Below are 14774 nucleotides of genomic sequence, written 5' to 3' on the forward strand. Positions count from 1 at the left end.
CAACAAGTTGTGCGTTGATGGCCTTCTCGATTACTTTGGCTGGAAAGGGGAGTAGAGAGATGGGGCAGTAGTTTTTAGGATCTATGGGGTCAGCTGTGAGTTTCTTCAGCAGGGGTTTCAGCTCTGCATGCTTCCAGTCTTCTGGAAAGGTGCCAGTTTTGATGGAGCAGTTTATGGTGAGGCAGAGTTCGTGGGCAAGGGTAAAACCCGCTTTGTTGAATATGTGGTGCGGGCATGGGTCTGAGGGTGCTCCGGAGTGGATAGATTTCATGATTCTGAGTGTGTCCTCCGTGGTGAGGGGGATCCAGGTAGTCCGTAGACGATGGCGGGTGGTGGGTTTGGGTGAGGTGGGGGTGGGTGGGTAGGTCGGCGATGAATGGTGAGTTCTGGAGCTCAAGGCTGTCGTATATGTTGATGATCTTGCGGTGGAAGTAAGTAGCGATGTTGTCGCAGAGGTGCTGGGAGGGTGGGATGTCGTTAGTATCACTGTTGGGTTTGGAGAATTCCTTGATGACTGTGAACAGCTCCTTGCTGTTGTGGGTTTTGGTGTTGATTCTGTCTAGGATAGTGGTTTTCTTTGTGGTTTAGATGAGGTGGTGGTGGGTGGTGACGGCTTCTTTGTAGGCGTATTTGTCCGAGGGGGACTTGCTGGATCTCCATGTTCTCTCTAATCGTCTGCAGTGGCACTTGGAGTCCTGGGGGTGAACCAGCTGGCCTTGTTGGTGGGCTGGCGGCTGGACAGTTTCTTGAGGGGGGCGAGGGTATTTGCGCAGACTGTGAACCAGGCCAGCTTAAAAGCATGTCTCAAGTTGTACTAGTGTCCACTGATTGACCTTATCTAGCTCTGGGTAGAGGACATTGCTTTTTGTCTCTCGTGCTGACATTTTTACTTACTTGATGCATCAATAGATATGCAATAACATTTAGTCAAGTGGAACTTAGAAACTATTTATGACAGGAAGGCCTGTTTGGTTAAGGTTAATACACAGAGACATACAACCTCTCAAATAAAACAAAATAGCACACAGAGAAGTTAACCCCTTGCACCGAAAATCATGAGGTTGTCATGACAGGCCCTTTATTCTAAATTGCAAGTTTAGGCTTTCCGTGCGTTTTAAACTTTGTTTACTTTATGTTATTGTTTCACAATTGTGTATAATTCTATATATTTCATTTTTAAAATCAATCAGATCTTTCTTTGTGCTTTAGCAGCTGAATTCACAGCTTCCTGAAAGTCATTTTTTTGGGGGTTTGACTGAAATATAATTTAGGAGTGGCCCAAGACACCCTTAATATTAAGATTTTGGGTGTTGGCATCAATTACTGATCTTGGGAAGTAAAGTCAAGTCTCATGGTGACACGTATGCCTGGAAAGAAATGGCGATAAATTACCTTGAGATCTGGTGCTGTTAACCCCATCATGTCCATATTCTACCAGCTGTAATGGCTTGGTATATAGTCCAGTCTGTGACAAGCTAGTAGAAGATAGGAACTGGCTGTAACAAACTGGTGCCAGTGACAAAGTTTGTGAACCCAATTCATGCCAGTCACCCTGCAACCTAACTATAACTCTCCAATTAAGTTATCCTGTTAACCCACCGACTGCCTTAGAGAGATACAACAAATTGCAAAGCCAAGAAACTAAGGCTAACTTTAAAATGATAGTAAATTTCAGACTTTAAAAATGTTGCAATGAAAATAATTTAAGTGTTCAAGCAACACTGCGTTATTTTTTTTTAAATGTATATATATTATAATAACAAATGTATAATCCTACTTGGTATCTTCAGTTCCTCTGCCCCCTTTCATTTCCTAATTTGGTTGGGCTGTGACATAGAAAACAGTCCCACCCACTCTCTACATAGTCTTTCTAAGGGCGGGACTACATTTTTAGCAGTAAGCTTTCCAAGTGATATTTTTATTTTATGCTAGAGATGGCTGGCTCTACAAATGTAATTTAAGCATCAAAGATGGGAAAAATAAATGGTGTTTCTAAGTCTTTATTTCTTTAATAGATAGATTATAACAAAATCATAAAACACAGCCTAATTTATTCAAATGAAATAAAATCTGACGTACCTTTAGCCATTGTTCAGCCTGTTCCTCACTTTGTACAGCGAGAACTAGTGCATCTGTCCCTTGGTGAGTAATTTTGAGCTCATGTTTCTTTTTTTTACTATCTTTTGGGACATAAGTAACAACACAGCCATTTAGTGGTAACTCCATTTGAGGTTGCTGGTCCTTAGATGTTTTGTAGCACTGATAAAACAGAAAAGAAAAAAAACGATGCAATTTTGTTTTTGTGAATACCTGCCACAAAAAAGACTTTTAGATAAACATATTAAGTCCTGGTATAAATTCTTATATTCTAAAATTAATCAATGTAGCTACTGATTAAAACAAATTGCCTATATTTTCAATTCAAAATCATATATACACACACACACACATATATATATATATATATATATATACACACACACACATATATATATATATATACACACACACACACATTATATATATATATATATACAGGTAGCCCTCAGTTTACGCCGGGGTTAGGTTCCAGAAGGAATGGTTGTAAATCGAAACTGTTGTAAATTGAAACCCAGTTTATAATGTAAGTCAATGGGAAGCAAGGGAGTTAAGTTCCAGGCCCCTCTCAAAATTGGCATAAGTAACACCTAATACATTATTTTTAAAGCTTTGAAATGAAGACTTTAAATGCTAAACAGCATTATAAACCTAATAAAATAATCACACAACACAGAATATATAATTAAACTAAGTTAAATGAACAAAAATATTTGTTAAACAGCATTATAAACCTAATAAAATATTCACACAACACAGACTTTACTTGCATTTTTCTGCAAATAGTTCTTTCTATGCATTCCAATCTGGACTGATTTATAGACAGGAAGATCTTGTTCCTTTGCAAGCTGCTCGATAGCTCAGGTCTGGTTAAACTGATTAATTTCAGCTTGCTTGGCTTGCATATCTTTGCTGCAACACAAGCGGACAGCTCCACCTACTGGCTATTTTAATCAATGCACTGCTTCTCAATGCTTTTCAATAGCAGTCACATGACTGAAAAAAAGGTTGTTATTCTGAAACGGTGCAAATTGAACCGTTGCAAACCGAGGGCCACCTGTATGTGTATATATATATATATATATATATATATATATATATATATATATATATATATATATATACATACATACATACATACATAAACACACACAAACACACATTTATTTTTTTAGTATATGTTTTAAAATTCAAATGACCGGGGCATTAGAAATCCAAAATCATACATTTAAATACATTAACAGTTATCAAGACATAATCCAATTATTTAGAGAAATGTATAAATAAAATAAATATATTTTGTTCATAAAAAAAAAAAAAATGTTAACATGAAAGAAACAAAAGTATCAGTTGGTAGAAAAATGCCCTTATAATCCAAAAAATTATAAATAGCTGATTATTACAAAAATCAGAACAAACCTCTAAAACACATTGTTAAAAAAGAAATCTGTAGTGTGTGTATTGTGTTATTGTCCCATATGATAAACACGTTTATCATTTAAATTCAATGTTTCAGAAAGCTGATCATTTTGTATTTTATGAGTTCATAATAAAATTAATTTTAAAAAAAACGTGCAATTACAAGATATTTCTGTTGTGTTGCTATAGAATAACATATCAGCCAATATGTTAATTCTAATCCAAACAATGCAATAGAAAGTACTAAAACCAATGTAGGTGATTTTTTTTATTTACCAATAATCTGTTTTCTTTAATGACACACAACAGTTTGGTCCACTGTCCAAATCGTTTTTTACGGAGAAGGAACGCACAAATCTTAGCATCCTTCACAAGATCCATTGAGGCCTCTTCAGACGGCCACTGGAGTCTTTTTTTCTGCCCTTTTCCATCTTCATCTTCCTCATCATAGGATTCATATGAGCTGCTCATAGCATCTGAATCATAGTCTGTGACATTAAACAAAATAAACAGTCACCAAACAATAATCAATCTTCAAGTTCACCAGGGTGACAGCTCCCAAAGCTCTTCAAGGACATGCAAAAGACAACTGAAGTTGCATGCACCCTCAATCCAAGGTTGGAGTTTATGTAGAAAAACATATGCAACATTTTGGGGCTCCTGCCACTTTGACAAGCTTGACAAAGGGGCAGGAGCCCCAAAACATTGCGTATATTTTGTTAAATAAACTCCAATTGTGGATTGTGAGTGCAGCTTCAGTTGTCTTTTTCCATTAAACAAAATACAATCATAAATAAATGATGATAAATTAACATTATATAATAAATTAATCAATAACAAAAATAAATGATAAACAAAAATAAATGTATTTGGATGTTCAAATGTGTTAAACAATTATTTTTTAATTTGTGCTATGAATAGCTTAAAGGGACAATAAACCCTTTTTTTTCTTCTTATATGATTCAGATACAGCATACATTTGTTTATAAAAAAAGTTTCCAATTTAATTATCAAATTTATTTTGTTTTCATGGCATTCTTTGCTGAAAAGCATACCTACGCAGGTAAAACTATTTGGAGATCCATATGGATTTTAAAAGGACAGTCTAGTCCAAAATAAACTTTCATGATTCAGATAGAGAATGTAATTTTAAACAATTTTCCAATTTACTTTTATCACCAATTTTGCTTGTTCTCTTGGTATTTTTAGTTGAAAGCTAAACCTAGGAGGTTCATATGCTAATTTCTAAGATTTTGAAGGCCGCCTCTTCTCTCAGGGCATTTTGACAGTTTTTCACCACTAGAGGGTGTTAGTTCACGTTTATCATATAGATAACACTGTGCTCAAGCACGTGGAGTTCCAGTGAGTAAGCTCTGTATGGCTAAAATGGATGTCTGTCAAAAGAACTGAAATAAGGGGGCAGTTTGCAGAGGCTTAGATATAAGGTAATCACAGAGGTAAAAAGTGTATTTATATAACTGTGTTGGTAATGCAAAAGTAGGGAATGGGTAATAAAGGGATTATCTATCTTTTCAAACAATAAAAATTCTGGTGTAGACTGTCCCTTTAACATTGAATATAAGATGGCAGCAATGTTTGTACAATATATAACATTGTTAAAAGTATTCTTGCAAAAGTGCTGCCATATAGTGCTCCTGAGCCTACCTACCTGATTTTCAAAAAAGGATACAAAGCTAACAAAGTAAATTTGATACCTGAAGTAAATTGGAATGCTTTCTTTTTTATTGTACACTGCATCTGAATCATTAAAGAAAAAAAACATAATTTATGCTTACCTGATACATTTATTTCTCTTGTAGTGTATCCAGTCCACGGATCATCCATTACTTGTGGGATATTCTCCTTCCCAACAGGAAGTTGCAAGAGGATCACCCACAGCAGAGCTGCTATATAGCTCCTCCCCTCACTGCCATATCCAGTCATTCGACCGAAATAAGCCGAGAAAGGAGAAATCATAGGGTGCAGTGGTGACTGAAGTTTAATTAAAATTTAGACCTGCCTTAAAAGGACAGGGCGGGCCGTGGACTGGATACACTACAAGAGAAATAAATTTATCAGGTAAGCATAAATTATGTTTTCTCTTGTTAAGTGTATCCAGACCACGGATCATCCATTACTTGTGGGATACCAATACCAAAGCTAAAGTACACGGATGATGGGAGGGACAAGGCAGGAACTTAAACGGAAGGAACCACTGCCTGTAGAACCTTTCTCCCAAAAACAGCCTCCGAATAAGCAAAAGTATTAAATTTGTAAAATTTTGAAAAGGTATGAAGCGAAGACCAAGTCGCAGCCTTCCAAATCTGTTCAACAGAGGCCTCATTTTTAAAGGCCCAGGTGGAAGCCACAGCTCTAGTAGAATGAGCTGTAATTCTTTCAGGGGGCTGCTGTCCAGCAGTCTCATATGCTAAACGGATTATACTCCGAAGCCAAAAGGAAAGAGAGGTTGCCGAGGCCTTTTGACCTCTCCTCTGTCCAGAGTAAACAACAAACAGGTTAGATGTTTGACGAAAATCTTTAGTAGCCTGCAAGTAAAACTTCAATGCACGGACTACGTCTAGATTATGCAAAAGACGTTCCTTCTTTGAAGAAGGATTAGGGCATAATGATGGAACAACAATCTCTTGATTGATATTCTTGTTAGAAACCACCTTAGGTAAAAACCCAGGTTTTGTACGCAGAACTACTTTATCTGAATGAAAGATCAGATAAGGAGAATCACAATGTAAGGCAGATAACTCCGAGACTCTTCGAGCCGAGGAAATAGCCATCAGAAAAAGAACTTTCCATGATAGAAGTTTGATATCAATAGAATGAAGGGGTTCAAACGGAACCCCTTGAAGAACTTTAAGAACCAAGTTTAAGCTCCATGGGGGAGCAACAGGTTTAAACACAGGCTTAATTCTAACTAAAGCCTGACAAAATGCCTGAATGTCTGGAACTTCTGCCAGACGCTTGTGTAAAAGAATAGACAGAGCAGAAATCTGTCCCTTTAAAGAACTAGCTGATAATCCTTTGTCCAAACCCTCTTGGAGGAAGGACAATATTCTAGGAATCCTAACCCTACTAATTCTTGGATTCACACCAATGAAGATATTTACGCCATATCTTGTGGTAAATTTTCCTGGTGACAGGCTTTCGTGCCTGTATTAAGGTATCAATTACTGACTCGGAGAAGCCACGCTTTGATAGGATCAAGCGTTCAATCTCCATGCAGTCAGTCTCAGAGAAAGTAGATTCGGATGATTGAAAGGACCTTGTATTAGAAGGTCTTGTCTCAGAGACAGAGTCCATGGTGGAAAGGATGACATATCCACTAGGTCTGCATACCAGGTCCTGCGTGGCCACGCAGGCGCTATCAATATCACCAATGCTCTCTCCTGTTTGATTTTGGCAATCAGACGAGGGAGCAGAGGAAACGGTGGAAACACATAAGCCAGGTTGAAGAACCAATGAGCTGCTAGAGCATCTATCAGTGCCGCTTCTGGGTCCCTGGACCTGGATCCGTAACAAGGAAGCTTGGCGTTCTGGCGAGACGCCATGAGATCCAGTTCTGGTTTGCCCCAACGGAGAACCAATTGAGCAAACACCTCCGGATGGAGTTCCCACTCCCCCGGATGAAGTCTGACGACTTAGAAAATCCGCCTCCCAGTTCTCTACCCCTGGGATATGGATCGCTGACAGGTGGCAAGAGTGAGTCTCTGCCCAGTGAATTATCTTGGAGACTTCTGACATCGCTAGGGAACTCCTGGCCCCCCCTTGATGGTTGATGTAAGCCACAGTCGTGATGTTGTCCGACTGAAATCTGATGAACCTCAGTGTTGCTAACTGAGGCCAAGCTAGAAGAGCATTGAATATTGCTCTTAACTCCAGAATATTTATTGGGAGGAGTTTCTCCTCCTGAGTCCATGAACCCTGAGCCTTCAGGGAGTTCCAGACTGCACCCCAACCTAGAAGGCTGGCGTCTGTTGTTACAATGGTCCAATCTGGCCTGCGAAAGGTCATACCTTTGGACAGATGGACCCGAGATAACCACCAGAGAAGAGAATCTCTGGTTTCCTGATCCAGATTTAGTAGAGGGGACGAATCTGTGTAATCCCCATTCCACTGACTGAGCATGCATAAGCGGTCTGAGATGCAGGCGCGCAAATGGCACTATGTCCATCGCCGCTACCATTAAGCCGATTACTTCCATGCACTGAGCCACCGTGGGGCGCGGAATGGAGTGAAGAACACGGCAAGCATTTAGAAGTTTTGATAACCTGGACTCCGTCAGGTAAATTTTAATTTCTATAGAATCTATCAGAGTCCCTAGGAAGGAAACCCTTGTGAGAGGAGATAGAGAACTCTTTTCTTCGTTCACTTTCCACCCATGTGACCTCAGAAATGCCAGAACTATCTCTGTATGAGACTTGGCAATTTGAAAGCTTGACGCCTGTATCAGGATGTCGTCTAGGTAAGGAGCCACCGCTATGCCTCGCGGTCTTAGAACCGCCAGAAGTGAGCCCAGAACCTTTGTAAAAATTCTTGGGGCTGTAGCCAACCTGAATGGAAGAGCTACAAACTGGTAATGCCTGTCTAGAAAGGCAAACCTCAGGAACCGATGATGATTCTTGTGAATCGGAATGTGAAGGTAGGCATCCTTTAAGTCCACTGTGGTCATGTACTGACCCTCTTGGATCATGGGTAAAATGGTTCGAATAGTTTCCATCTTGAATGATGGAACTCTGAGGAATTTGTTTAGGATCTTTAAATCCAAAATTGGTCTGAAGGTTCCCTCTTTTTTGGGAACCACAAACAGATTTGAATAAAACCCCTGTCCTTGTTCCGTCCGCGGAACTGGATGGATCACTCCCATTACAAGGAGGTCTTGCACGCAGCTTAGGAATGCCTCTTTCTTTATCTGGTTTGCCGATAATCTTGAAAGGTGAAATCTCCCTTGTGGGGGAGAAGCTTTGAAGTCCAGAAGATATTCCTGAGATATGATCTCCAACGCCCAGGGATCCTGAACATCTCTTGCCCACGCCTGGGCGAAGAGAGAGAGTCTGCCCCCTACTAGATCCGTTGTCGGATAGGGGGCCGCTCCTTCATGCTGTCTTGGAGGCAGCAGCAGGCTTTCTGGCCTGCTTGCCCTTGTTCCAGGACTGGGTAGGTTTCCAGGCCTGCTTAGATTGAGCAAAAGTTCCCTCTTGTTTTGAAGTAGAGGGAGCTGATCCTGCACCTGCCTTGAAGTTTCGAAAGGCACGAAAATTAGACTGTTTGGACCTTGATTTGGCCCTGTCCTGAGGAAGGGTATGACCCTTACCTCCAGTAATGTCAGCAATAATTTCTTTCAAACCAGGCCCGAATAAGGTCTGCCCCTTGAAAGGAATGTTGAGTAATTTAGACTTTGAAGTCACATCAGCTGACCAGGATTTAAGCCATAGCGCCCTGCGCGCCTGAATGGCGAATACGGAATTCTTAGCCGTTAGTTTAGTCAAATGAACAATGGCATCAGAAACAAATGAGTTAGCTAGCTTAAGTGTTCTAAGCTTGTCAATAATTTCAGTCAATGGAGCTGTATGGATGGCCTCTTCCAGGGCCTCAAACCAGAACTCCGCCGCAGCAGCGATAGGCGCAATGCATGCAAGGGGCTGTAAAATAAAACCTTGTTGAATAAACATTTTCTTAAGGTAACCCTCTAGTGGTACGCTTTGCTAAAGTAGAAACTGCTCCCTCCCCTTAGGGACTGTCTGCCATAAGTCCCGTGTAGTGGCATCTATTGGAAACATTTTTCTAAATATAGGAGGTGGGGAAAAGGGCACACCGGGTCTATCCCACTCCTTACTAATAATTTCTGTAAGCCTTTTAGGTATTGGAAAAACATCAGTACTCACCGGCACTGCATAGTATTTATCCAGCCTACACAATTTCTCTGGCACTGCAATTGTGTCACAGTCATTCAGAGCAGCTAATACCTCCCCAAGCAATACACGGAGGTTCTCAAGCTTAAATTTAAAATTAGAAATCTCTGAATCAGGTCTCCCCGATTCAGAGACGTCACCCACAGACTGAAGCTCTCCGTCCTCAGGTTCTGCATATTGTGACGCAGTATCAGACATGGCTCTTACAGCATCTACGCGCTCTGTATCTCGTCTAACCCCAGAGCTATCGCGCTTGCCTCTCAATTCAGGCAATCTGGCTAATACCTGTGACAGGGTATTATTCATGATTGCAGCCATGTCCTGCAAAGTAATCGCTATGGGCATCCCTGATGTACTTGGCGCCATATTAGCGTGCGTCCCTCAAGCGGGAGGCGAAGGGTCCGACACGTGGGGAGAGTTAGTCAGCATAACTTCCCCCTCGACAGACCCCTCTGGTGACAATTCTTTTATAGATAAAGACTGATCTTTACTGTTTAAGGTGAAATCAATACATTTAGTACACATTCTCCTATGGGGCTCCACCATGGCTTTTAAACATAATGAACAAGTAGTTTCCTCTGTGTCAGACATGTTTGTACAGACTAGCAATGAGACTAGCAAGCTTGGAAAACACTTTAAAGCAAGTTAACAAGCAATATAAAAAACGTTACTGTGCCTTTAAGAGAAACAAATTTTGGCAAAATTTGAAATAACAGTGAAAAAAGGCAGTTACACTAACGAAATTTTTATAGTGTATGTAACAAGTTAGCAGAGCATTGCACCCACTTGCAAATGGATGATTAACCCCTTAATACCAAAAACGTAATAATAAATGACAAAAACGTTTTTAAACACAGTCACAATAACTGCCACAGATCTACTGTGGTTGTTACCCTCCTCAAACACGACTTTTGAAGCCTTTTGAGCCCTTCAGAGATGTCCTGTATCATGCAGAAGGAAGCTGAGTGCCTCTGTCTGTAATTTTAGCTGCGCAGAAAAGCGCTAAAATAGGCCCCTCCCACTCATATTACAACATTGGAAAGCCTCAGGAAACTGTTTCTAGGCAAAAATCAAGCCAGCCATGTGGAGAAAAAACTAGGCCCCAATAAGTTTTGTCACCAAACATATATAAAAACGATTAACATGCCAGCAAACGTTTTATATTACACTTTTATAAGAGTATGTATCTCTGTTAATAAGCCTGATACCAGTCGCTATTAAATCACTGCATTTAGGCTTAACTTACATTAATCCGGTATCAGCAGCATTTTTCTAGCAAATTCCATCCCTAGAAATATGTTAACTGCACATACCTTATTGCAGGACAACCTGCACGCCATTCCCCCTCTGAAGATACCTCACTCCTCAGAATATGTGAGAACGGCAATGGATCTTAGTTACTTCTGCTAAGATCATAGAAATCACAGGCAGATTCTTCTTCTAATGCTGCCTTTGATAAAACAGTACACTCCGGTACCATTTAAAAATAACAAACTTTTGATTGAAGTTAAGAAACTAACTATAATACACCACTCTCCTCTTACTACGTCCATCTTTGTTGAGAGTTGCAAGAGAATGACTGGATATGGCAGTGAGGGGAGGAGCTATATAGCAGCTCTGCTGTGGGTGATCCTCTTGCAACTTCCTGTTGGGAAGGAGAATATCCCACAAGTAATGGATGATCCGTGGACTGGATACACTTAACAAGAGAAATTGGGATTCATGTCCCTTAAAGTTTTCTGGAAGAAGCCCTGTGATACTTTTAAGTTACCTCATGAATCATCAAATACAGAAAAATAACTTATTGCAGGAATAAAATAAAAATAAGAATAAAACAAAAAAGTGTAATATCAATTATTTGCTTCATCTGAAAGGAAAATTCTGTTTTCACTGTGATAAATAGCAAAACAAGCCATGAATATATATTATTTATATTTAAAAAGGGTTTTATGCAACATCACATTTCACATTATATCTTAACCCATATAGGGCCAGATTACAAGTGGAGCGCAAAATATCGCTTTGCTAAAGCGATATTTATGCTCCACTTTGTAATACCAGCATGCACAAATGTGCGCTGATATAACGAGTTAGGTGCAATTGCACGGAAGCATCGTGCTCACAAGAGCGCGGTTTCATAGGCTCCAATGGGCGCCTCGTTCTCATCCGTGAGACACTCCATGTAAACTAACGCAGCGATGGGCAGCAAAGTGTAAACATATATGTATATGCTTATATACCTATATATTTAAGTGTTAATATGTGTATATACACATATTAACACCTAAATATATATGTATATAAGCATATACAGTACATATATTTACTGGGAACACACAGTTCCCATAGACCACAATGTAAAGGCACTTTTAAGTGCCATTTGTTTTCTAACACCCCCCACCCACCAGCTGTAGCCCTTTATAACTTAAATATATAATTTATTTATATATTTATAACTTAAATATATATTTATTTATATATATTTTTTAAATGACGCAATTTTTTTTATTTTTATAAAGACACTACACATTTTTTTTTTGTGGGGGGGGCACTTGGGTCACTTTAAAAAAATTACTTGTAATGGCTGGATAAATTAGTGCTCCACTTGTAATCTAGCCCATAATGTTAGTTTCATAAAGGCATGCAGCGTATTTTCAAGCGGATTTGCTTACAATTCTTGTGCATTTTTTCAAGCAATTTACATATTTTTGTGCTGATTCAACAAAAATCATGTCCCGTAAATCAAGCGAACCAATGAGCATTTTACTTTAACAGAAAACTCTGTGCTATATTGGCAAATCAAGAAAAGCATTTATATTGCTCTAAAACTGCATTAAAGCTTGTATTTTGTAACTTAACTAAATTTGTTATAACATTTGTGAATTTGCAATTTTTTAGTTTTCAGTTATCTAACTCTTGCTTCAATTTCCTGTGTGTGCTGACTGCTATCTTAATTTTACCCCATTGCTACCCCCAGCAAACCGGAACATTTTTATAGTCTGATTTGGAGAAAATTATCCTGAGCTTGTTTTTTTGAATAGCAATATTACGCAATACGCTTTGGGGAGGAACTAAAAAAAAATTCAAGAACTTATTGTTTTCTGCAACAATCTTTACAAACAGCTGATATTTATGCTGCTCCTCGTGATTTGAAATAGAGGATGACCAGATTTCAAACAGATCTGAAAATATGCTTTATTCTCAATAGGACTTTTCGAAAGGCCCCTTTTGTGTAATGCATACTGTTTGTTTACTATGTATTTAGGTTATACTGCAAACAGTCACATTCCTTTCAGTGTATTACATTTGATACAAAAACATAATTTATGTAAGAACTTACCTGATAAATGAATTTCTTTCATATTGGCAAGAGTCCATGAGCTAGTGACATATGGGATATACACTCCTACCAGGAGGAGGCAAAGTTTTCCAAACCTCAAAATGCCTATAAATACAGCCCTCGCCACACCCACAATTCAGTTTAACGAATAGCCAAGTAGTGAGGTGATAAAATAAGTAGTAAAAAAAGAGGAACTGGAAAAATAATTGTGCTTTTATACAAAAATCATAACCACCATAAAAAGGGTGGGCCTCATGGACTCTTGCCAATATGAAAGAAATGAATATATCAGGTAAGTTCTTACATAAATTATGTTTTCTTTCATGTAATTGGCAAGAGTCCATGAGCTAGTGACATATGGGATAGAAATACCGAAGATGTGGAAGTCCACAGAAGAGTCACTAGAGAGGGAGGGATAAAATAACAACAGCTATTTCCCACTGAGAAATTAAATCCATACAATAATTAAGTTTTTCTCAAAAAAATTAAATCAAAAGCAGTAGAATTAAACTGAAATAGCTGCCTGAAGAACTTTTTCTACCAAAGACTGCCTCAGAAGAAGCAAATACATCAAAATGGTAAAAACAATAAAAGTATGCAAAGAAGACCAAATTACTGATTTGCAAATTTGATCAACCGAAGCTTCATTTTGAAAAAGTCCAAGAAATGGCGACTGAACTTCGTAGAATGAGCTGTAAATCTCTGAGGCAGAGCCTGCCCTGCCTCGAAAATAAGCCTTGAAAAACAAAAGCTTTAATCAGGTTGCCAAAGAAATGGCAGAGGTTTTCTAACCTTTTCTGGAACCAGAAAAATAGCAAATAGACTAGAAGTCTTCTGAAATCCTAGTAACATCGATATAGAATTATAAAGCTCTTACCACATCCAAAGGATGTAAAGAACTCTCAAAGAATTATTTAGGATTAGGACACAAAGAAGGAAAAATTTCTCTACTAATGTTGTTCAAATTCACAACCTTAGGAAAAAAGAAGTGCACAAAACAACTTATCTAGATGAAAAAATCAGATAAGGAGACACACAAGAGAGAGCTGATAATTCATAAACTCTTGTAGCAGAAGAAAAAGAAAAAACACTTTTCAAGAAAGTAAAAAATCTTCAAAGAAAATATAGGCTCAAAAGAAAAGAGCCTGCAAAATCTTTAAACCAAATAAGACTCCAAAAAAGGAGAAACGAATACATGAACAGGCTTGATACCAACCAAAGCCTAAACAAAACAGTGAATATCAGGAAGTTTAAACAAGCTTTCTAGAAAATAAAACAGAAAGAACAGAGATATGTCCCTTCAAAAAATTTGCAGACAAACTGTAAAATCCTAGGCCTAGATTTAGAGTTCGGCGGTAGCCGTCAAAACCAGCGTTAGAGGCTCCTAACGCTGGTTTTGGGCGCCCGCTGGTATTTGGAGTCAGTGATTAAAGGGTCTAACGCTCACTTTTCAGCCGCGACTTTTCCATACCGCAGATCCCCCTACGCCATTTGCGTAGCCTATCTTTTCAATGGGATCTTTCTAACGCTGGTATTTAGAGTCGTTTCTGCAGTGAGCGTTAGAGCTCTAACGACAAGATTCCAGCCGCCTGAAAATAGCAGGAGTTAAGAGCTTTCTGGCTAACGCCGGTTTATAAAGCTCTTAACTACTGTACCCTAAAGTACACTAACACCCATAAACTACCTATGTACCCCTAAACCGAGCTCCCCCCACACCGCCGCCACTCGATTAAAATTTTTAACCCCTAATCTGCCGACCGCCACCTACGTTATACTTATGTACCCCTAATCTGCTGCCCCTAACCCCGCCGACCCCTGTATTATATTTATTCACCCCTAACCTGCCCCCCACAACGTCGCCGCCAGCTACTTACAATAATTAACCCCTAATCTTCCGACCGCAAATCGCCGCCACCTACGTTATCCCTATGTACCCCTAATCTGCTGCCCCTAACACCGCCGACCCCTATATTATATTTATTAACCCCTAATCT

General features: G+C 39.1%; 1 protein-coding gene across 2 annotated transcripts in view; it reads right to left on the bottom strand.

Moving 5' to 3' along the window:
* AFAP1 (actin filament associated protein 1) overlaps window positions 1-14774 on the bottom strand; it is a 455210-nt gene that overhangs the window by 203242 nt on the left and 237194 nt on the right. For both annotated transcript variants that reach the window (XM_053704166.1, XM_053704167.1), the window contains exons 5-6: window positions 3793-4004; window positions 2080-2259 (exon numbers count right to left, since the gene is read on the bottom strand). In XM_053704166.1, the coding sequence (XP_053560141.1) occupies window positions 2080-2259; window positions 3793-4004 (392 nt within the window). The remainder of the gene's footprint in view (window positions 1-2079; window positions 2260-3792; window positions 4005-14774) is intronic.

This window comes from Bombina bombina, chromosome 2 (genome assembly GCF_027579735.1).
Source record: "Bombina bombina isolate aBomBom1 chromosome 2, aBomBom1.pri, whole genome shotgun sequence".
NCBI classification, from domain to species: Eukaryota; Metazoa; Chordata; class Amphibia; order Anura; family Bombinatoridae; genus Bombina; species Bombina bombina.